General features: G+C 43.9%; 1 protein-coding gene across 3 annotated transcripts in view; it reads left to right on the top strand.

The window, feature by feature from the left end:
* Positions 1–15,290, top strand: part of LOC118402200 (thymocyte selection-associated high mobility group box protein TOX-like) — a 60,578-nt gene extending 45,288 nt beyond the window's left edge. For 2 of the 3 annotated variants that reach the window (XM_052477065.1, XM_052477063.1), the window contains 6 exons: positions 1,072–1,323; positions 2,394–2,618; positions 4,049–4,129; positions 4,423–4,863; positions 11,162–11,304; positions 13,313–15,290. In XM_052477065.1, coding sequence (XP_052333025.1) covers positions 1,072–1,323; positions 2,394–2,618; positions 4,049–4,129; positions 4,423–4,863; positions 11,162–11,304; positions 13,313–13,349 — 1,179 coding nt within the window. In that variant the 3' untranslated portion in view covers positions 13,350–15,290. The remainder of the gene's footprint in view (positions 1–1,071; positions 1,324–2,393; positions 2,619–4,048; positions 4,130–4,422; positions 4,864–11,161; positions 11,305–13,312) is intronic. The other variant, XM_052477064.1, reaches the window with a different exon arrangement.
* Positions 15,291–21,995: the final 6,705 nt, after the last annotated feature.

Raw genomic sequence — 21,995 nt, 5'->3', positions numbered from 1 at the left:
CGCCATGGTTCTCTTTTGATCAGTATGTATGACCATCTCCAAGAGGTCGTGGTGACATAAGCTGTTCTACTTAGTTCATTGACTTTCATTGAAGCAGAAAAAAAAGCAGAAAAGGGGCCTCCCGACTAGGGCTGCGGTCTAAGGCACTGCACCCCAGTGCTAGAGGCATCACTACAGATCCGGGTTCGATCCCGGGCTGTGTCGCAGCCAAACGGGAGACCTATGAGGCGGCGCACAATTGGCCTAGCGACGTCCGGGTTTGGCCGACTGGGATGTCCAGGTCCCGTGGCGTTCTAGCGACTCCTGTGGCAGGCTGGGCGTAATGCATGCTGACTTCAATCGCCAGCTGTACGGTGTTTCCTCTGACACATTGGTGTGGCTGGTTTCCGGTTTTAAGCGAGCAGTGCGGCTTGGCAGGGTCGTGTTTCGGAGGACGCAATGCTCTTGACCTTCGCCTCTCCCGAGTCCGTACGGGAGTTGCAGCGATGTTACAAGACTGTAACTACCAATTGGATATCACGAACACGGGGTAAAAAAGTAAGAAAAAAGCAGAAAAAAACAGCGAAGGGGGTGTCTCGCTTCCTCTTCCATCTCTGATATAAGGGGTTAAGGTGTTAGTTAGCTGGAGGGGATGGATGGGGTTAATTCTCTGTAGATTATACAGTTAACAGGAGTCACCTGTCCTGGTGTTGATGTAAGCCCCTCCTGTCAGGGACATTGTGTAGGACACTGTGTCAGGGACAATAGCAGGCGTGAGGCGTCGCTCACGGCACCTGTCAGTCCCTATGGTAGCAGGTGACCTGGCCACACTCAGGAAGGGAGGGGCCACACTATTCAATCAAACCAAATAGACCAAAATGACGTTGTCCCTGTGCTGAAGGATGCAAGGATTCATTGTATCAGTCATGGTTGAAACAATGTTCAGTGTGTGAAGGAAAATTTGTGAGTATTTGTGTGAACAAGCAGATGTTTCAAGAGCATTTCTAAGAGTAGGTTAACCATTGTCAAGAGTAACATTATTGAATGCCATTTTTAAGCCATTTAAAAACCAATCTACATTGTTTTTTTCAGATGCAACAAATGGTCAATTCCGATTCCCGGTACAGCAGCCATCAGCCAATGGAAGCGCTCAGACCCAGGAGCCAATCAGGCATGGGACATCAGAGTCAGCTGACCACCATCAACCAATCACAACTCAATGCCCAGTTGGGACTGAGCGGGAACAACGTTACCCATAATTCCCCATCTCCCCCTGGGAGCAAGTCGGCCACGCCCTCTCCTTCTAGTTCCGTACATGAGGATGACAATGAAGAATCAATAAAGGTGAGCATAGGGATGGATACATACATGCACGTGTGTGGCAGGCAGGCACACACTCACACACACAGAGAGCACAGAGAGAGAGAGAGAACCGACACACGTGAACATATACACACGCACAAAACAACTAACTTCCTTATTATACAGCCCCCCCCACACACGCACACACACACACACACACACGCACACACACACGCATGCACATAGACACACATACACCTATTTGTATAAGTGTGAGTCATCTGTAACCTTTGTGCCATTACATTTGTTTACCCTTTCCCTTGGAGAAGGGAGTCACAGTGGAGAGCTGCTATCTTAATGCTTATGTGATTGCTCATACAATGGTGCCATTTTCCATGCATATACAACACTATATGGAAATCAAACCAACGGGTACTTTTCCCAAACACCTTTGCCATATTCCACACCCTTATTTCCACCGTATGTTTTAACTGCAAATAGCAATCTTTTGGAAAATGAAACTATTTCAATATTTTATGTGCCCCTCTGGAAAAATCCTTATGTTTAATTTAGTGGAGTATAAAATCTAATGCGGTCAAAATTTCAGAAATGTGCACTGCGCTATTCAGAGTTATGGCTATTTCTGTGTTTCCTGTATAAAGCCATTTCTAAACATATTCATAAATTGATGGATAAATGAAAGTCTTGCATAGTTGTAACTACCGGTACTAACATCTGGCAAGGTCTTTTTATACAGAAATGATTTCTATCTGTTTGCAAACTCTCACATTCATGTTCATTATCTCACGTAGAAAACTAATTGTTTTAAACGGTACATTCCTACTGGACAAGAGCAGGTAAATAAACCAAAATATTTATGAATGTTCTGGAAAATGTTAGGAAGGATATCCAGTCAACATTTTAAATGGTGCCCTGAGTTTTTCCTGATCATGGTAAGGAAAAACTCTGTGTCCTACAGTATACTGTACATAGCGTATCTACTATTAAAGTCCATTCTGATCTATTTAAACAATCAACACTCACTCTTCACACACTTGGCTCACTCCAGAAGCACATATAGTCTGACCATTCCTTCCTCCTTCCTTCATCAGGCAGAGAAGCGACCGGCAGTGGTCGAGACTCCCAAAAAGCCCAAGACCCCCAAGAAGAAGAAGAAGAAGGACCCCAATGAACCCTCGAAGCCAGTTTCTGCCTACGCCCTGTTCTTCAGAGACACCCAGGCAGCCATCAAGGGCTCCAACCCCAATGCTACCTTTGGAGAGGTGTCCAAGATAGTGGCCTCCATGTGGGACGGCCTCGGAGAGGAACAGAAACAGGTACGGCCCCGATAGTACAATGCATCCTCCTACCTCCTCAGACCTCTTCACATACACTTCCTTCTTGGACTTCATTAGACAGGATCCGCCCCCACTCTGACGCTATAGAATAGATGATAATATACACGGAGTACACCAAGCTTTAGGAATACCTTCCTAATATGGAGTTACACACCCTTTTGCCCTCAGAACAGCCTCTATTCGTCGGGGTGGGGACTTTACAAGGTGTTCAAAAGCGTTCCACAGGGATGATGGCCCATGTCGACTCCGATGCTTCGCACAGTTGTGTCAAGTTGGCTGGATGTCCTTTCGGTGGTGGACCATTCTTGAAACACACTGGAAACTGTTGAGCGTGTAAACCCCAGCAGCGTTGCAGTTCTTGACACAAAGCGGTGCGCCTGGCACCTACTACCGTACCCTGTTCAAGGGCACTTCAATCTTTTCTCTTGCCCAGTCACTCTCTGAATGGCACACAGACACAATCCATGTCTCAATGGTCTCAAGGCTTAACATGTTTCATTTAACCTGTCTCCTCCCCTTCAGCTACACTGAAGTTTATTTAACAAGTGACACCAATAAGGGATCACAGCTTTCACCTAGATTCACCTATTCAGTTTATGTCATGGAAAGAGCAGGTGTTCTTGTACACTCAGTGTATTAGATGAGAAAATAATAGAGTATAAGGCTGTTGTTCTCACAAAAAAAAGAGGGAGAAAAAGTTGATGAAAAAAAACAACATTAAATCCTTTTCACAGTTTCACAGTAGAAGTAGCTAGTGGCTCTCCCTGGTCCTGTGGCTCTGCTACTGTGAATGCTACTGTGAATGCTACTGTGTGTTTTGACTTACAAATGGCCTCTTGACAGAAGCAAATGGAAGAGAAAGCTTTTACATATTTATTCTAGTAAGCGCCGTGCTATTGTCCTATTACAAACGCGCACATGCACACACACTCACTCACGCACTCACAGAAACACATTTTCAAACAAACACACGCACGCCCGCCCGCACACACACACATACACACACACATACACACCCACACACATCCAGTGTGGCGTAGAGCTGCACACGGAGAGGAGCATAGCAGTAAAGGTGGAGGAGGATGTCTGTCTGAGGACAGGACAGTGTACTTCCTGGAGAGAGAACAGCAACAGCTCGGAAGACAGACAGACAGACAGACAGACAGACAGACAGACAGACAGACAGACAGACAGACAGACAGAGACAGACAGACAGACAAAAACAGACAGATGTATGGATTGTGAAGAGGAACAATCTAGTTCTATATAAATTGGAAACCTTTTGAGTATTATTTAGCATCATAATAGCTTCATAGGACATAAACACTAACCCCGGTAGATGGGTTTATTTCTAGGAATGAAGTAGTTTGGCAACTGAAGTGCAATGTTTACTGTTGTGTCTTTTATAGGTGTACAAAAAGAAGACAGAGACTGCCAAGAAGGAATACCTGAAGCAGCTGGCTGCATACAGAGCAAGCCTGGTCTCACAGGTAGGGACCAGAACCAGACATACCTTGGGAGCTGTAGTTCTTCTATCGTGATAAGTCTTCATAAGAGCAGTGGTCAGTTGACTCTGTAGGACTCTGGTATCACTGTCTCTCTCTCTCTCCTGCTTCCATCTCTCTCTCCTGCTTCCATCTCTCGCTTTCCCATCTCTGTCTTTCCAACTCCTTCTCCCGTCTTCCTTTCTCTGTCCTCTCTCTCTCTCTCTCTCTCTCTCTCTCTCTCTCTCTCTCTCTCTCTCTCTCTCTTTATCTCTCCCTCCCTCCGTCTCTCCCTTCAGAGTTACAATGAGCCAGGTGAGGTCAAAGTGTCCCAGGCCTCCTCCATGCTGGGCCCCAAGCCCCCCGTGTTCCCTGGATCAGGCCACCAGCACCCCCAGCAGCACCCCCACCCCCATCACTCCCACCCCAGCCTCTACATGAGCCACCCCTACCACCACCAGAGCCACCATCCCCACCCCCACCACCAGCAACAGCAGTCCCAGCAGCACCAGGCCGGCCTCAGCCCCCACCTGCCCCCCCTCCAGGGTCTCTCCCGGGGGGTGACCCCCCGGCCCAGTGGACCCCATTCAGGTGGGGTGTCTCTGGGCAGCATGGCGGCGGTGTCCCCGCCTCCTTTCCAGATCAGCCCGCCGCTCCACTCCCACTCCCACCTAGGAATGCACCACCAGCAACAGCTCGGAGGACACCCGCTGTCTCTGCACTCACCCTCAATGGGACAGGTTAGTTGAACAGGCACACACACACACATGCCCAAATGCATAAAAACACACTCAAAATCAAATCACATTTTATGTATTACATGCGCCGAATACAACAGGTGTAGACTTTACCGTGAAATGCTTACTTACAAGGCATTAACCAACAATGCAGTTTTGAGAAAAACAAGAGTTAAGAAAACATTTACTAAATAAACTAAAGTAAAAAATTAAAAAAGAGCAAGTAACACAATAAAATAACATTTACGAGGCTATATATACAAGGGGTACCGGTACCGAGTCAATGTGTGGAGGTACAGGGTAATTGAGGTAATAAAGTGACTATGCGTAGATAGCAGCGGCGTAAAGAAAAACTGGGGGTCAATGCAAATAGTCCAGGAAGTCATTTGACTAGCTATTCAGCACTGTTATGGCTTGGGGGTAGAAGCTGTTAAGGGGTCTTTTGGACTTAGACTTGGCACTCCGGTACAGCTTGCCATACTGTAGCAGAGAGAACAGTCTATGACTAGGGTGCCTGGAGTCTTTGGCAATTTTTAGGGCCTTCCTCTGACACTGCCTGGTATAGAGGTCCTGGATGGCAGGAAGCTTGGCCCCAGTGATGGGCCGTACGCACTACCCTCTGTAGCGCCTTGCGGTCGGATGCTGAGCAGTTGCCATACCAGGTGGTGATGCAATCAGTCAGGATGCTTTCGATGGTGCAGCTGTAGAACTTTTTGAGGATCTGAGGACCCATGTCAAATCTCCTGAGGGGGGATAGGTGTTGTCATGCCCTCTTCACAACTGTCTTGGTGTGTTTGGAACATGTTAGTTTGTTGGTGATATGGACACCAAGGAACTTGAAGTTCTAGACCTGCTCCACTGCAGCCCCGTCGATGAGAATGGAGCATGTTCAGCCCTCCTTTTCCTGTATGCCACGATCATCTCCCTTGTCACATTGAGGGAGAGGTTGTTGTCCTGGCACCACACTGCCAGGTCTCTGACTTCCTCCCTATAGGCTGTATCATTGTTGTTGGTGATCAGGCCTACCACCATTGTATTGTCAGCAAACTTAATGATGGTGTTGGAGTCGTGCTTGGCCACGCAGTCGTGAGTGAACAAGGAGTGTAGGAGGGGACTAAGCACGCACCCCTGAGGGGCTCCTGTGTTGAGGATCAGTGTGGCAGATGTGTTGTTGCCTACACTTACCACCTGGGGACAGCCCGTCAGGAAGTCCAGGATCCAGTTGCAGAGGAGGGTGTTTAGTCCCAGGGTCCTTAGCTTAGTGATGAGCTTTGAGAGCACTAACGCTGAGCTGTAGTCAATGAACAGCATTGTGGCCCAGGTGAGTTTAACACACATGCAAAAACACACACTCAAGTGCGCACACAAACACACACTGTACATATGATGCATATTGTGGTTATACACTCAGACATGGTCACCTACAATGTACAGCTTCAAACACTACACACGATTTTTTGGTGTTGCCAAAATGCAATCTGTTAAACTATGTTTAGTGCTATATTGACGGTAAATACACCAAGTATATGACAAGGGAACAACAGCCCCACCTTTTTCATTGTCATTCATTCTATTTTGCCCATGTTCTTGATGAAGAATGTTAAGTTCACTGCTATGAGACCACAACATCAACCAAATACGCTAAATAGCGCTGCTAATAACTCTATATTGAAAATACTGTGATTGAAGAAAAATAGTTCAGAAGTTAAATTATTTAAAAAATATATCATCTCTACACACGTTCTACCTGACGTTAGTTGTTTAAGTTGAGACTGCAGTATTTTTCATAAAAAGTCAGTAAATAAATGTTTTATGTATTTTTTACTGAGTCACTATGGACCCGTTCAAAACCTCGACCCACCGGTTGAGAATCACAGTTATAGATGATTCATTTCGATGTTATTTACAATCATATCCGGTCCCTTCATGTGCCAGAGATTGAAGGCAAGATAGGATGTATTCATACTACTGCCAGTCTAATACTGTACATTCACATTACACACACTCTTTCTCTCTATCCCTGTTTTTCGTTTTTCTCTCAAAAACACAACTCCCCTACACACACGCACACACACGCACACATAGCCACACACACAATCCCCCATTTTCCATTTTCTTCCAGTAATAAACAAATGCATTAGGCTGAGGATGTTATATAAGGGCACCAACAGCAGCACATTGAGATTGATGAATGCATCAGTGTTGGAGACAAAACGCACAGGCAGGCAGGGCTATCTGATGAAGCCAGTCTAGCAGACAGGACAGGACACATACACAGGAAATGAGATGAGTTCTCTGTAGGGGCTAGTCAACAACGCAGATTGGAAAAAGGGAAGTGGACCTCTCTCTTTCTCTCTCTCTCTCTCTCTCTCTCTCTCTCTCTCTCTCTCTCTCTCTCTCTCTCTCTCTCTCTCTCTCTCTCTCTCTCTCTCTCTCTCTCTCACTCTCTGGACCTTAGATACAGAATACATAGAAGAATGCAAACTGTACATCAGAATTGTATTTTAAAAGTAACTGACCCCTTCAGAGGTTAAATCACCCATCCGTTTCTATGCACAAAAACACCCAGATTCGCTGCCTCACTAATGCAACGGACATTTTGTCCTGAGGAAAATCCACAACAACAAATAAACCACAGAAGATATATCCGAGAGGGGGCTCTGTATAATATTAGAGGAGATGTTACCACGGGATCAGCTTTACTCCCTGTACAATCTAAAATGACCCACTGTCTTTTCCCTTTCGGAAACTACTTTTGAGCTCCATAGGGTGGTGTCATTTGAGAGGGACATTAGTTTAATAAGAGGACTAGGTTATCAGGTATCAACGGGACCAGGTCGTTATGGAAACGGGTATCCAGGGGAACAGGTGACATACCTCTTGAGCGAGAGAGAACACTCACCTCCTGATCTCCTGAGCGTGGTACTTAGAATGAATAGCAAAACAAGGGTTGGTGGGAGATACTCGGTGGAGGCGTTGGGGTGAATGGTAGTTTTCTATGCCACTCACTTCCTAGACGAGTTATATCAATATGGAGGTTAAACAACATATTCTAGTAGTTAGACTGTGTTCTACCACTCTTACCTGTCCAATGTGTTCAGATTATTTAACCTCCTTGGAATATAGAATATAAAGGAAAGGGAGCATGTTGATACTGTACAATCTTCGATAAAAAGGTGCTATCTAAAACCTAAAAGGGTTCTTCAGCTGTCCCCATAGGAGAACCCTTTGAAGAACCCTTTTTGGTTCCAGGTAAAAACAATTTTGGGTTCTACCTGGAACCAAAAAGGGTTCACCTAAGGGGACAGCTGAAGAACCCTTTTGGAACCCTTTTTTCTAAGAGTGAAGCTTTGAGATTGTAGACTTGAGGTACAGTATTCACTAAGCATGCGGGTATCGATGTTGTTGTTTTTAAGAGCAGGAACTGCCATTTATCTACTCTCAGCAGGCAAATGAACTGTTGCTGATCGAATAAAAAAAATAGGGAGGGGGAGGAGGGTGTAGAAGGGTGCCTCAGTCTTCATGCAGATTAGAATATGAATTTGTCTGAAGTCCAATTTTAGATGATTAGATGAGCTGCTTGTATGGGGCTGCCTGTATGGCTGTGTCAGTCCATGGAGAAAAGGGGGGGGAAGAATGGTTAAACAGAGGTTTGGGTTTGGTTGCCACTAAGCCCCCAGCACTCAGATCCCTCTTTTATTGGGGACTTTTAAATCCCACGGGGAGTAATAATCCTCCCTTGCTCAATTTTGCATATTTTGGTGGGGAGAGAGTGCAAAAAAAAAACGCGAGCGCTGAAACTTTTTCCCGTAGTTAATAGAGTAGGGAAAAGGGGGGAGAGGGGAGGGGGGATGGGCGAGAGAGAGAGAGAGATAAAAAAAAGGGGCAGATGGGGCCTTTGTGATGGAGTGAAGGACAAGAATTTGTGGAACAATGCCTGAATAGGTAAGAGTCTGAGGAGGAGAAGAGAACTCAGCCACCTGCTGTCCCCTCTCTTTCAGAGCAGAGCTTGCAGCGTAGCGCCCAGATTCACTTCCCTTTCATACGTAGTCTCTCTCTCTCTGTCTGTCTTTCTATCTCTCTGTCTCTCCCTCTGTCTTTCTTTCTCCGTCTGTGTCTTTCTCTGTCTCTATTTCTTTCTCCCCCCTCTCCTCTATCTGTCCCACTCCTCCCTCCCTCCCCCAATCAAAAAAAGACAAACACTTCAAGAAACCCCAACATTAAAATTTCTGCTCCCCTAATTAAAATAACTACTCCTTTTTTTACTCCCCATCTTCCGTCTCTCCCGCTTCCCCAGCTGGTCAGGCTCCACCTCCTCAGAGTATACTCTCACGTCTACCATTGACTCGCTATAGGGAAGCTCAGTCAATAACCAACTCCCAACAATGACGATGCCCTCATGAGTCATCGCGTCTTGACCAATGTCTATCACAGCTCATTTGAATAGTGTAATACTATAACATAACATGGGAGGTCATTATTTGATGAATTGATTCGTATATATCTGAGTGCCGTACTGCTATAGAGAAGCCTGCAAATACTTTCCCATCCACAGTATCCACAGATCCGTTATCCACAAGCTAGCTGATCTGTTGCTCTTACACATCACAGCACGTGACATGTATTGGCTGTCATTGGCTTTTTTGTCGTTGTCAGAGACATCAGTGTCGTGGGAATTGCGAGCTGTGGACTCAGACCCCATAACCACTTGTGAGATTCTAACCATCTGTATGTAAATGCAAGGCGCTCATCCTCTTTTGAAGGATAATTCTCCAAGTCTGGCTTATGATTATGTGCACATATGTGCATGCTACCCTGATGCACTTTGCTACGGAAATATATACGAGTTTGATATACTCAGACAACGTTTTGACTCTTAGGTCTTCGTCATGACTGACATTAGAATCATAGAATTCAATAGAATGCTGTGCCTCTTTTACCATTTATTCTAAATAGACTGATTTGTAATTCATCCATGATCAAGATGGCTGCCATTATTGACACATTCCAAAGTCTATTGCTTATTTCACTGGTCATTGTTTGTACACTACATGGCCACTTGCTCATCGAACATCTCATTCCAAAATCATGGGCATTAGTATGGAGTTGGTCCCCTCTTTGTTGCTATAACAGCCTCCACTCTTCTGGGAAGGCTTTCTGCTAGATGTTGGAATATTGCTGTGAGGACTTGCTTCCATTCAACCACAAAAGCATTAGGGCATTGATGTTGGGCAATTGGGCCTGGCTCGCAGTCGGAGTTCCAATTCATCCCAAAGGTGTTCGATGGAGTTGAGGTCAGGATTCTGCGCAGGCCAGTCAAGTTCTTCCACACTGATTTCGACAAACCATTTCTGTATGGACCTCGCTTTGTGCAGAGGGGCATTGTCATGCTGAAACAGGAAAAGGCCTAACCCAAACTGTTGCCACAAAGTTGGAAGCACAGAATCGTCTAGAATGTCATTGTACTGTATGCTGTATCATTAAGATTACCCTTCAATGGAACTAAGGGGCCAAGCTCAAACCATAAAAACAGCCTCAGGCCATTATTCCTCCTCCACAAAACTTTATAGTTGGAACTAGCAAAACTGTTCACAAGGCATCCGCCAAACCCAGATTTGTCTGATGGACTGCCAGATGGTGAAGCGTGATTCATCACTCCAGAGAACATGTTTCCACTGCTCCAGAGTCAAATGGCGGTGAGCTTTACACCACTCTAACCGACGCTTGGCATTGTGCATGATGATTTTAGGCTTGTGTGCAGCTGCTCGGCCATGGAAACCCATTTCATGAAGTTCCAGAATAACAGTTATTGTGCTAACGTTGCCTCCAGAGGCAGTTTGGAACTCGGTAGTGAGTGTTACAAACCGAGAACAGATGATTTTTACACACTACGCTTTTACACACTACACACTGTGAGCTTGTGTGGCCTACCACTTCACGGCTGAGCCGTTGTTGCTCCTAGACATTTCCACTTCACAATAACAGCACTTACAGTTGACCGGGGCAGCTCGAGCAGGGCAGAAATTTGACAAACTGACTTGTTGGAAAGGTGGCATCATATGACGGTACCACGTTAAAAGGCACTGAGCTCTTCATTCCACTGCCAGTGTTTGTCTATGGAGATTGCATAGCTGTGTGCTTGATTGTATATACCTGTCAGCAACGGGTGTGGCTGAAATAGCCTAATCCACTAGTTTGAAGGGGTGTCCACATACTAGTGTATCTCTATGAGTAGAATAACACAGATAACACTGGAAAATGGTATCTAATGGTAGACTTTGAATGTTTTCTTTTTTTTCAGGGATTCCCTCTCCAATCAGATTTCCAGAACATGCTCAACTCGTCCGGTGGGCAGGGACTGTCCCCATCCATGGACTACAGACAGGTGTGTCGAAATGGGCCCAGCCAGCACCTCGACTGGACCAGCGAATACTGTGGCAATGGGTAGAAATACTCATCCTTATTATATATATTTTTTGTTTGATTGAACCTATATTTACAGTTGAAGTCGGAAGTTTACATACATTTAGGTTGGAGTCATTAAAACTCAACCGCTCCACAGATTTCTTGTGAACAAACTATAGTTTTGGCAAGTCGTTTAGGACATCTACTTTGTGCATGACGCAAGTAATTTTTCCAACAATTGTTTACAGACAGATTATTTCACTTATAATTCACTGTATCACAATGCCAGTGGGTCAGAAGTTTACACACACTGTGCCTTTAAACAGCATGGAAAATTCCAGAAAATTATGTCATGGCTTTAGAAGCTTCTAATAGGCAAATTGACATCATTTGAGTAAATTGGAGGTGTACCTGTGAATGTATTTTAAGGCCTACCTTCAAACTCAGTGCCTCTTTGCTTGACATCATGGGAAAAAATAAAGAAATCAGCTAAGATTTCAGAAAAAAAATTGTAGACCTCCACAAGTCTGGTTCATCCTTGGGAGCAATTTCCAAATGCCTGAAGGTACCACATTCATCTGTACAAACAATAGTGAGCAAGTATAAACAGCCGTCATACTGCTCAGGAAGGAGACACATGCTATCTCCTAGAGATGAACATACTGTGGTGCGAAATGTGCAAATCAATCCCAGAACAAGAGCAATGGACCTTGTGAAGATGCTGGAGGAAACAGGTACAAAAGTATCTATATCCACAGTAAAACGAATTCTATATCGACATAACCTGATATGCCGCTCAGCAAGGAAGAAGCCACTGCTCCAAAACCGCCATAAAAAAGCCAGACTACGATTTGCAACTGCACATGGGGATAAAGGTCATACTTTTTGGAGAAATGTCCTCTGGTCTGATGAAACTAAAATAGAACTGTTTGGCCATGATGACCATCGTGGAAAAAGGGGGAGGCTTGCAAGCCGAAGAGCACCATCCCAACCGTGAAGCACGGGGTGGCAGCATCATGTTGTGGGGGTGCATGGCACCATGAGGCAGGAAAATTATGTGTACATATTGAAGCAACATCTCAAGGCATCAGTTAAAGTTTGTCGCAAATGGGTCTTCCAAATGGACAATGACCCCAAGCATGTTTCCAAAGTTGTGGCAAAATGGCTTAAGGACAACAAAGTCAAGGTATTGGAGTGGCCATCACAAAGCCCTGACCTCAATCCTCTAGAAAATATGTGGGCAAAAATTTAAAAAGCATGTGCGAGTAAGGAGGCCTCCAAACCTGACTCAGTTACACCAGCTCTGTCAGGAGGAACGGGCCAAAATTCACCCAATTTATTGCGGGAAGCTTGTGGAAGGCTACCCGAAACGTTTGACCCAAGTTAAACAATTTAAAGTCAATGCTATCAAATACTAATTGAGTGCATGTAAACTTCTGACCCACTGGGAATGTGATGAAAGACATAAAAGCTGAAATAAATTATTCTCTCTACTATTATTCTGACATTTCACATTCTTAAAATAAAGTGGTGATCCTAACTGACCTAAGAGAGGTAATTTTTACTAGGAATAAAAGTCAGGAATTGTGAAAAACCGAGTTTAAATGTATTTGGCTGAGGTATATGTAAACTTCCGACTTCAACTGTTGTATGACAAAGCAGAATGGAGAAACATAGCAGATATGAGAGTATGAATGGAGTTCATATTCAGATTGACCTTTAAGGCCGGTTTCCCAGAAATAGATGAAGCCCAGTTATGGACGAAGAAGTACTTTGAATTTAGATTCTATTTTGAGCAAGCTTTGTATTTCAGAAGGAGGCGTAATCGTTGACCAGGAAACTAGCCCTTTATGTATTGCTTAAACATCTGTTAATTAGAACAGTTGCTCACCCAAGTGTCTATCAATCGTTCAAATTGTATTTGAAATGTGTTTCATAACACAAAGTCTGTTTAAAAAACATTGATAGATTATTATTGATTGATTACTTACTATTCATTATTCTTTGTCTTTGTATTCTTTGTCGTGGTTCCTCTCTATTCCTTCAGAGCTCTTCAGAGAGACAAGCCTCTGTTCCTGACCTGATCTGACCTCTAACCTCTACACACCTCCACTCAACCACCCAATGGACCGGATCGCAACCAGACCCGGTCCACATTCAGTCCCACTCTTTATTCACTGAACCAAGGCATGATTATCCTCTCCCCCAGTAGAAAGTCCTTGACCACCACCCCCCACTCTGGCTGAACCATCTGACCAACTGACCGTCACTCAGAAACATGAAAGACATAAGCACATATTGCAAAACATCCATATTTTGATATTTGTGATTCTTTATGATCTACCTTGAAAAAAATCATACTGATGTCATCATGAGTGGGTTTCAGATAGTTTTGTAACAAACACCCTCCCCGGAAATATTAGATTTAAAAAAAATGTTAAGTTCTGGACTTTTTAATTGTTGGATGGCCATAGAGGCAGAAAGAAAAGGTGCTCAAAGAGTTGAACGAATAGGCAGCAATGTCATATCTACTGATGTGTCGTTGGATCGTTACTGATATATCGTTAGATTGTGTTTTGAGGAAGACAAAGCTGATGACCATTTTTTTGATCATGGCCGTTGTTGAAATCCCAGAAGTTAATTTAGCACTTAGGGGCTTTTGGGGCTTTTTTTTCTCCACACATAGCAAGATGTAAACCAAAACCCCAAACTAACAGACTTTTTAAAAGGAAAGACAAGATGTTTTAGCCTTTAAAAGAAATTAACAAAGAACACATGTATTATACTTCTATCACTCTTTCCCTATGTCTCTCTCTCTCTCTCTCTCTCTCTCTCTCTCTCTCTCTCTCTCTCTCTCTCTCTGTCTCTGTCTCTCTCTCTGTCTCTCTCTCTGTCTCTCTCTCTCTCTCTCTCTGTCTCTCTCTGTCTCTCTCTCTCTCTCTCTCTCTCTGTCTCTCTCTCTCTCTCTCTCTCTCTCTCTCTCTCTCTCTCTCTCTCTCTCTCTCTCTCTCTCTCTCTCTCTCTCTCTCTCTCTCTCTCTCTCTCTCTCTCTCTCTCTCTCTCTCTCTCTCTCTCTCTGCTACTGGACTGCCTTAGAGACTGCCGCGTGTCTTTGAGCAGAGTTGTGTTGCTCTTTCTAAACTGATGATGATGATGATGTTCATAGGATCCTCTGTGGACTATGCCTCGGCTGGTTAGTGTAGCCATCACCTCAAGCTGTACATAGATTTTTGTTTTACTCTTTTACTCCTCGAGTATAAAAACAAAAGCTTTTTTTTTGTTCCAAGTGCAGTGTGATTGTGAATTGGATCACACCAGTTTTAATTTAACTATCAAAGAATAAGGGAAATTGATTGAACAGCTTTTATAGCTGTTTGGACTCTATTGGGTGTAGGAATTGTCAATATAATGATATTTGTAAGATAAAACTTGGTAAATCAGTTGTTTTCATCCTCTGAAATAACGTCATAAACGTTGGCTGCCCTTTACCTGGAAAACATCACAAAATATGAGTTTTGTGAAAGTAAGACAAACAAAAACATGTTTTGTTTTGTACAAATCCTTTTTTGGTACAACTTCTGGGCATATTGATTATATGAATTGTCATCAAGCTCCTGTATCTGAAGTTGCTTTTCTTTATCAGCCGAAAGTGTCTGATAATGAGGGAAGGAGATTGGTAGAGACAGATTGGTAGAGTGGGGATATATAACCCTGACATCTGGCTTGTCATCGCTCTTCTGATCACTCCATCACTCTCTCTCTCTTTCTCTCCATCAAGTCTGTTCATCACGCTGCGCCTATTTATGAAACAATAACTGTAGGTGTTTTATTTTTATTTTTAAGCCCTTATGTTTAATAGCGTTGATGATGGCTGTCTTCTCTTGTTTCATTTGGGTTCCTTTCTCTTTGGCAGAAAAACGTCTCCAGGCAACAACAATGTGAAGAATTGTATTCTTATTTTTAGTTTCTAATGTGTTTGAAAGAAATAAAGTCAAACCTGCATTTTTGTGTGCAGTAATCAGTCACTTTTGGATTCCCTGTGTTTTTATTTCAGCCTAAAGTGCCTGAGGGATTGGGAGAACATAGACAACCAGAGTCCTAATTGTGTATATCCTTGTCTCAGAGTTTGAGAGTAGGTGTCGACTAAAAGTAACAATTTCAGCTTTATCGTGAAGATTAAAATACTTCCATGACTAATGTTTTGTTTTGTTACTGTAAACCAGTAGTTATGATAATTTCGTTTGAGTTGGATTTATTTGCACCAAAGAAAACAAGTGATAGTCAAGAATACAGATTTTTATTTTTAAACTAAAAAGAAACGATGTGCAGGTGTGGTTGGAAGCCCAAAGGCTTACATGAAAACCACACCACCAAAAAACACAATATACAATACATAAGTATCACAATCGCTGTATTTCAGGGAAGAAAAATACTTGTTTAAATTCAGTCTTCTACTGTGTTGTGTTTTGTTCAATTTCAAGACTATGTACTGTAGACTATGTAAATGTAGACTGTCACAGCCAGCACAGTAATAATTGATCAATATGGATCAAGAGATTGATGAACACCAAGTAAGCAGCTGTTAATATCATCCTCACCAGACCATTTTGTACATGGTGTCCTGGTTGGTGACTTTGACCAATTCATGAACATAATATCAGCTAATATTACGAAGTACGTTTCTGGATCATTATCAAAATGAGCCTAGAGATTGTGATTTGCGATTTAGAAAAAAAGGGGAAAGTATTTACCATGGTGTTAAAGTTTCAAAGTACAATATGTGTGCTCTTATCTATCAGTATCGTGTTTGTTTAAGCGGAGAACAATAGCGTGTGTTGTGGGTGAGGGTTGGCGTGTGTTCATCGTGATTCCATTTCATCTATCCATCTTTAACAAGTTACTCTGAACAACAATTTCCTCTTTCCATCTGTCCAGTGCCTATGAATGAATATATTATGCACAAGTCATGTACCCCATAGACTAGGAGTTGCCAACCCTCCTCTTGGAGAGCTACTGGGCACGTAGGCTTTTGTTTAAACCCTACTTTAACATACCTGATTAAGCTGATGAAACAGCTGATGAGCAGCTGAATAGTAGAATCCTGTGTGTATTCAGCAGGGCGGGAGCGAAGTTCTGCAAACCCAGTAGTTCTCCAGGAGGAGGGTTGGCCTCCCCTGCCATAGACTGGCCTGAACGCCACATGAGAAAGACATCAGTAGCTATGCACTGTTCTCTGGTGGCCAAAATATAGAACAACATGTAAAACAATTGCATGAGCAGTGAAAACATGACCAGAAGGGGGTGCTAAAGCTAAAGATGTAGTACGGGTACACAACTCTTACCCTACAAGGTCCGCGGCCTGCTAGTTTTCTGTTCTGCCTGATAATTATTTGCACACACCTGTTGTCCCAGGTCTAAATCTGTCCCTGATTAGAAGGGAATATTTTAAAAAAGTCAGTGGAACTGGCTTCGAGTTCCAGAGTTGAGTTGAAGGGATATAGTACATTACATATCCATTTCTGGGGGTCGTGGTATTGGTGGGGGTGAGACTGGCCTGATCCGTGAAACAGGAGCCCTACCATGGAGGCCCTGGGACTCTTTGACCTCACCTAGGAGCATCGTTGTAACTCTGGAGGAAGAGAGAGGTTGATAAAAGAAAATGAACAAAAAATAGTATAGAATAAATAACACCAGTACTGAGCTATATTGTGATTTTCCAACATGGGAAATATATTTTACTTGATTAATTACTCAATGGAATCAACCAAAAAGAATGAAATAAAAAAATCTGAATTTTTTTTTCAAAAAACAATATAATTTTTGGCACCCCTGTTTTTAATACCCACCCCTTGTGAGGATAATGTTACTGAGCCATTTCTATCATGTTTAATGAGATAGGAGAACAATATCATATTGGAGAACATTGGGAGGGATCTTAGATAATTTCTCCATACAGAATATTTCCAGATCCTTAACATCCTTTTGTCTGCTCCTATCGACTGCCCTCTTCAATTCAAACCACAGGTTTTCAATGGGGTTCAAGTCCGGATACTAAGAAGGCCATTCCAAAATGTAGATTTGATGGTCAATTAACAATCTCTTGTTTATTTTGATGTGTGCTTGGGATCATTGTCTTGCTCGAAGATCCACTTATGGACAAGTTTCAGCCTCCTGGCATAAGCAACCAGGTCTTTGGCTAAAATGTCCTGGTACTCGGTAGAGTCCATGATGCCGTTGACTTTATCAAGGGCCCCAGGACCAGTGGAAGAAAAACAACCCTATAATACATAACGATCCACCACCTTTTCTTACAGCAGGTATGAGGTTCTTTTCTGCATATGCATCCTTCTTTCGGCGTCAAACCCACTGGTGGTGTGTGGCCAAAGAGCTCTATTTTCATCTCATCTGACCATAGCACCTGTTGTCAATGCCATTTAGAAAACTCCAGGCGTTTCAGTTGTTGGTTGCTCTCAATAAAGTTTTTTTTCTGGCAACCCTTGCAAAGAGTTTATTGGCATGAAAGTGGTGTCAAATTGTAGAATTGGAGACCTGGGGCCTGATTCTGAATTAGGAAATGACGCCTTTCTTGCTCACGCCTTTCCTACGCACTTCTCAGTAGTTGGTATTCAGACTTACCTTATGAAGTTGCGTAATGGTCTTTGCAGGCATGGTTCCTTTGCGTGTGCTGAATAAATGTAATTAAACTGTTGAAAACCCTTCCACTTTTCCACTTTTTCAGTACATTTATCTTAAGCTATGCCTTTAAATAGAGTATACCGTTCATTCAAAATTTGTCGATGGATCTGGCAGTGTGGTGCCAGGACAACAACCTCTCCCTCAACGTGAGCAAGGCAAAGGAGATACCCGTGGACTACAGGAAAAGGAGGACCGAGCACGCCCCCATTCACAACGGCGGGGCTGTAGTGGAGCGGGTCGAGAGTTTCAAGTTCCTAGGTGACAACATCACCAACAAACTAGCATGGTCCAAACACATCAAGAAAATCATGAAGAGGGTACAACAACGCCTTTTTCCCCTCAGGAGACTGAAAAGATTTGGCATGGGCCCCCAGATCCTCAAAAATGTCTACAGCTACACCATCGAGAGCATCCTGACCAGTTGTTTCACCGTCTTGTATGGCAACTGCTCGGTATCCGACCGTAAAGGCGCTACGGAGGGTAGTGCGTACAGCCCAGTACATCACTGGGGCCAAGCTTCCTCCCATCCAGGATCTATATATTATATACTACAGAAGGTAACAAAACATTGTCAAAGACTCCAGTCACCCAAGTCATAGACTGTTCTCTATTTTTATTTTTTTGCTTTTTACTTTGACCGCTTTTCCACCCCAATTTCGTGGTGTCCAATTGGTAGTTACAGTCTTGTCCTCATAGCTGCAGCTCCCGTACAGACTCGGGAGAGGTGAAGGTCGAGAGCCGCGCGTCCTCCGAAACACAACCCAACCAATCCGCACTGCTTCTTGACACAATGCCCACTTAACCCTGAAGCCAGCCGCATCAATGTGTCGGAGGAAACACCGTGGACGTGGTGACCGTGCCAGCGTGCACTGCGCTAGGGCGCGATGGGACAAGAACATCGCTGCCAGCCAATCCCTCCACCAACCCGGACAACACTGGGCCAATTGTGCGCCACCCCATGGGTCTCTAGGTCTGCGACAGAGCCTGGACTCAAACTCAGAATCTCTAATGGCACAGCAAGCACTGCGATGTAGTGCCTCAGACCACTGCTCCACTCGGGAGGCCCCAGACTGTTCTCTCTGTTACCGCACGGCAAGCGGTACCGGAGCGCCAAGTCCAGGTCCAAAAGGCTTAACAGCTTCTACCCCCAAGCCATAAGACTGCTGAACAATGAATAAAATGTCCACCCAGACAATTTGCATTGTTACTTCCGGCACCGACATACAGTGGGGCAAAAAAGTATTTAGTCAGCCACAAATTGTGCAAGTTCTCCCACTTAAAAAGATGAGAGAGGCCTGTAAGTTTCATCATAGGTACACTTCAACTATGACAGACAAAATGGGAGAAAAAAAATCCAGAAAATTACATTGTAGGATTTTTTATGAATTTATTTGCAAATTATGGTGGTAAATAAGTATTTGTTCAATAACAAAAGTTTATCTCAATACTTTGTTATATACCCTTTGTTGGCAATAACAGAGGTCAAACAGAAGCCACTCCTTCGTTGCCCGGGCGGTGTGTTTGGGATCATTGTCATGCTGAAAGATCCAGCCACGTTTCATCTTCAATGCCCTTGCTGATGGAAGGAGGTTTTCACTCAAAATCTCACGATACATGGCCCATTCATTCTTTCCTTTACACGGATCAGCCATCCTGGTCCCTTTGCAGAAAAACAGCCCCAAAGCATGATGTTTCCACCCATGCGTCACAGTAGGTATGGTGTTCTTTGGATGCAACTCAGCATTCTTTGTCCTCCAAACACAACAAGTTTTTACCAAAAAGTTATATTTTGGTTTCATCTGACCATATGACATTCTCCCAATCTTCTTCTGGATCATCCAAATGCTCTCTAGCAAACTTCAGACGGGCCTGGACAGTGTGTTACTGATGGTAGGCTCTGTTACTTTGGTCCCAGCTCTCTGCAGGTCATTCACTAGGTCCCCCCGTGTGGTTCTGGGATTTTTGCTCACCGTTCTTGTGATCATTTTGACCCCACGTGGTGAGATCTTGCGTGGAGCCCCAGATTGAGGGAGTTTATCAGTGGTCTTGTATGTCTTCCATTTCCTAATAATTGCTCCCACAGTTGATTTCTTCAAACCAAGCTGCTTACCAATTGCAGATTCAGTCTTCCCAGCCTGGTGCAGGTCTACAATTTTGTTTCTGGTGTCCTTTGACAGCTCTTTGGTCTTGGCCATAGTGGAGTTTGGAGTGTGACTGTTTGAGGTTGTGGACAGGTGTCTTTTATTTTGATAACAAGTTCAAACACGTGCCATTAATACAGGTAACGAGTGGAGGACAGACGAGCCTCTTAAAGAAGGTCTGTGAGAGCCAGAAGAAGCCAAGAAATCTTGCTTGTTTGTAGGTGACGAAATACTTATTTTCCACCATAATTTGCAAATTAATTAATTAAAAATCCTACAATGTGATTTTCTGGATTTTTTCTTCTCATTTTTTCTGTCATAATTGAAGTGTACCTATGAGGAAAATTACAGGCCTCTCTCATCTTTTTAGGTGGGAGAACTTGCACAATTGGTGGCTGACAAAATACATTTTTGCCCCACTGTAGATGGCCGCCTCGCTTTGCGTTCCTAGGAAACTATGCAGTATTTTGTTTTTTTAGGTGTTATTTCTTACATTGGTAACCCAGGTAATCTTAGGGTTTATTACATACAGTCGGGAGGAACTACTGGATATAAGAGCAGGGGGGTATGCCTTATGATTAACGAGATGTGGTGTGCTCACAACAACATACAGGAACTCAAGTCCTTCTGTTCACCTGACTTAGAATTCCTCACAATCAAATGTTGACCGCATTATCTACCAAGAGAATTATCATCGATTATAATCACAGCCGCATATATTCCCCCCCAAGCAGACACACCGATGGCCCTGAACGAACTTGATTTGACTCTATCTGAACTGGAAACCACTTATCCTGAGGCTGTATTTATTCTAGCTGGGGATTTTAACAATGCTAATCTGAAAACAAGACTCCCTAAATTCTATCAGCATATCGATTGTGTTACCAGGGCTGGTAAAACCCTGTATCTTTGTTATTCTAACTTCCATGACGCATATAAGGCCCCCACAGCAACTATCAAAACATTCCCAAACCAGAAACCGTGGATTGATGGCGAGTTTAGCATTCGCACAGCAACTATCAAAACATTCCCAAACCAGAAACCTGAATGCGCGAACCACTGCGTTTAACCAGGGCAAGGTGACTGGAAACATGACCGAATACAAACAGTGTAGCTATTCCCTCCGCAAGGCAATCAAACAAGCTAAGCGTCAGTATAGAGACAAAGTAGAGTCGCAATTCAATGGCTTAGACACAAGAGGTATGTGGCAGGGTCTACAGTCAATCACGGATTACAAAAAGAAAACCAGCCCCGTAGCTGACCAGGATGTCTTGCTCCCAGACAGACTAAACAACTTCTTTGCTCGCTTTGAGGACAATACAGTACCACTGACACGGCCCACTAACAAAACCTGCGGACTCTCCTTCACTGCAGCCGACGTGAGTAAAACATTTAAACGTGTTAACCCTCACAGGGCTGCAGGCCCAGACGGCATCCCCAGCCGCGTCCTCAGAGCATGCACAGACTAGCTGGCTGGTGTGTTTACGGACATATTCAATCAATCCTTATCCCAGTCTGCTGTTGCCACATGCTTCAAGAGGGCCACCATTGTTCCTGTTCCCAAGAAAGCTAAGGTAACAAAGCTAAACAACTACCGCCCCGTAGCACTCACTTCCGTCATCATGAAGTGCTTTGAGAGACTAGTCAAGGACCATATCACCTCCACCCTAAATAACCTCACACTCAATGTCAACAAAACAAAGGAGATGATTGTGGACTTCAGGAAACAGCAGAGGGAGCATCCCCCTATCCACATCGACAGGACAGTGGTGGAGAGGGTAGTAAGTTTTAAGTTCCTCGGCATACACATCACGGACAAACTGAATTGGTCCACCCACACAGGCAACGTGGTGAAGAAGGCGCAGCAGCGCCTCTTCAACCTCAGGAGGCTGA

This window comes from Oncorhynchus keta, chromosome 23, assembly GCF_023373465.1.
Source record: "Oncorhynchus keta strain PuntledgeMale-10-30-2019 chromosome 23, Oket_V2, whole genome shotgun sequence".
Classification (NCBI taxonomy): Eukaryota; Metazoa; Chordata; class Actinopteri; order Salmoniformes; family Salmonidae; genus Oncorhynchus; species Oncorhynchus keta.
This window is presented reverse-complemented; position numbering and strand designations above follow the sequence as displayed.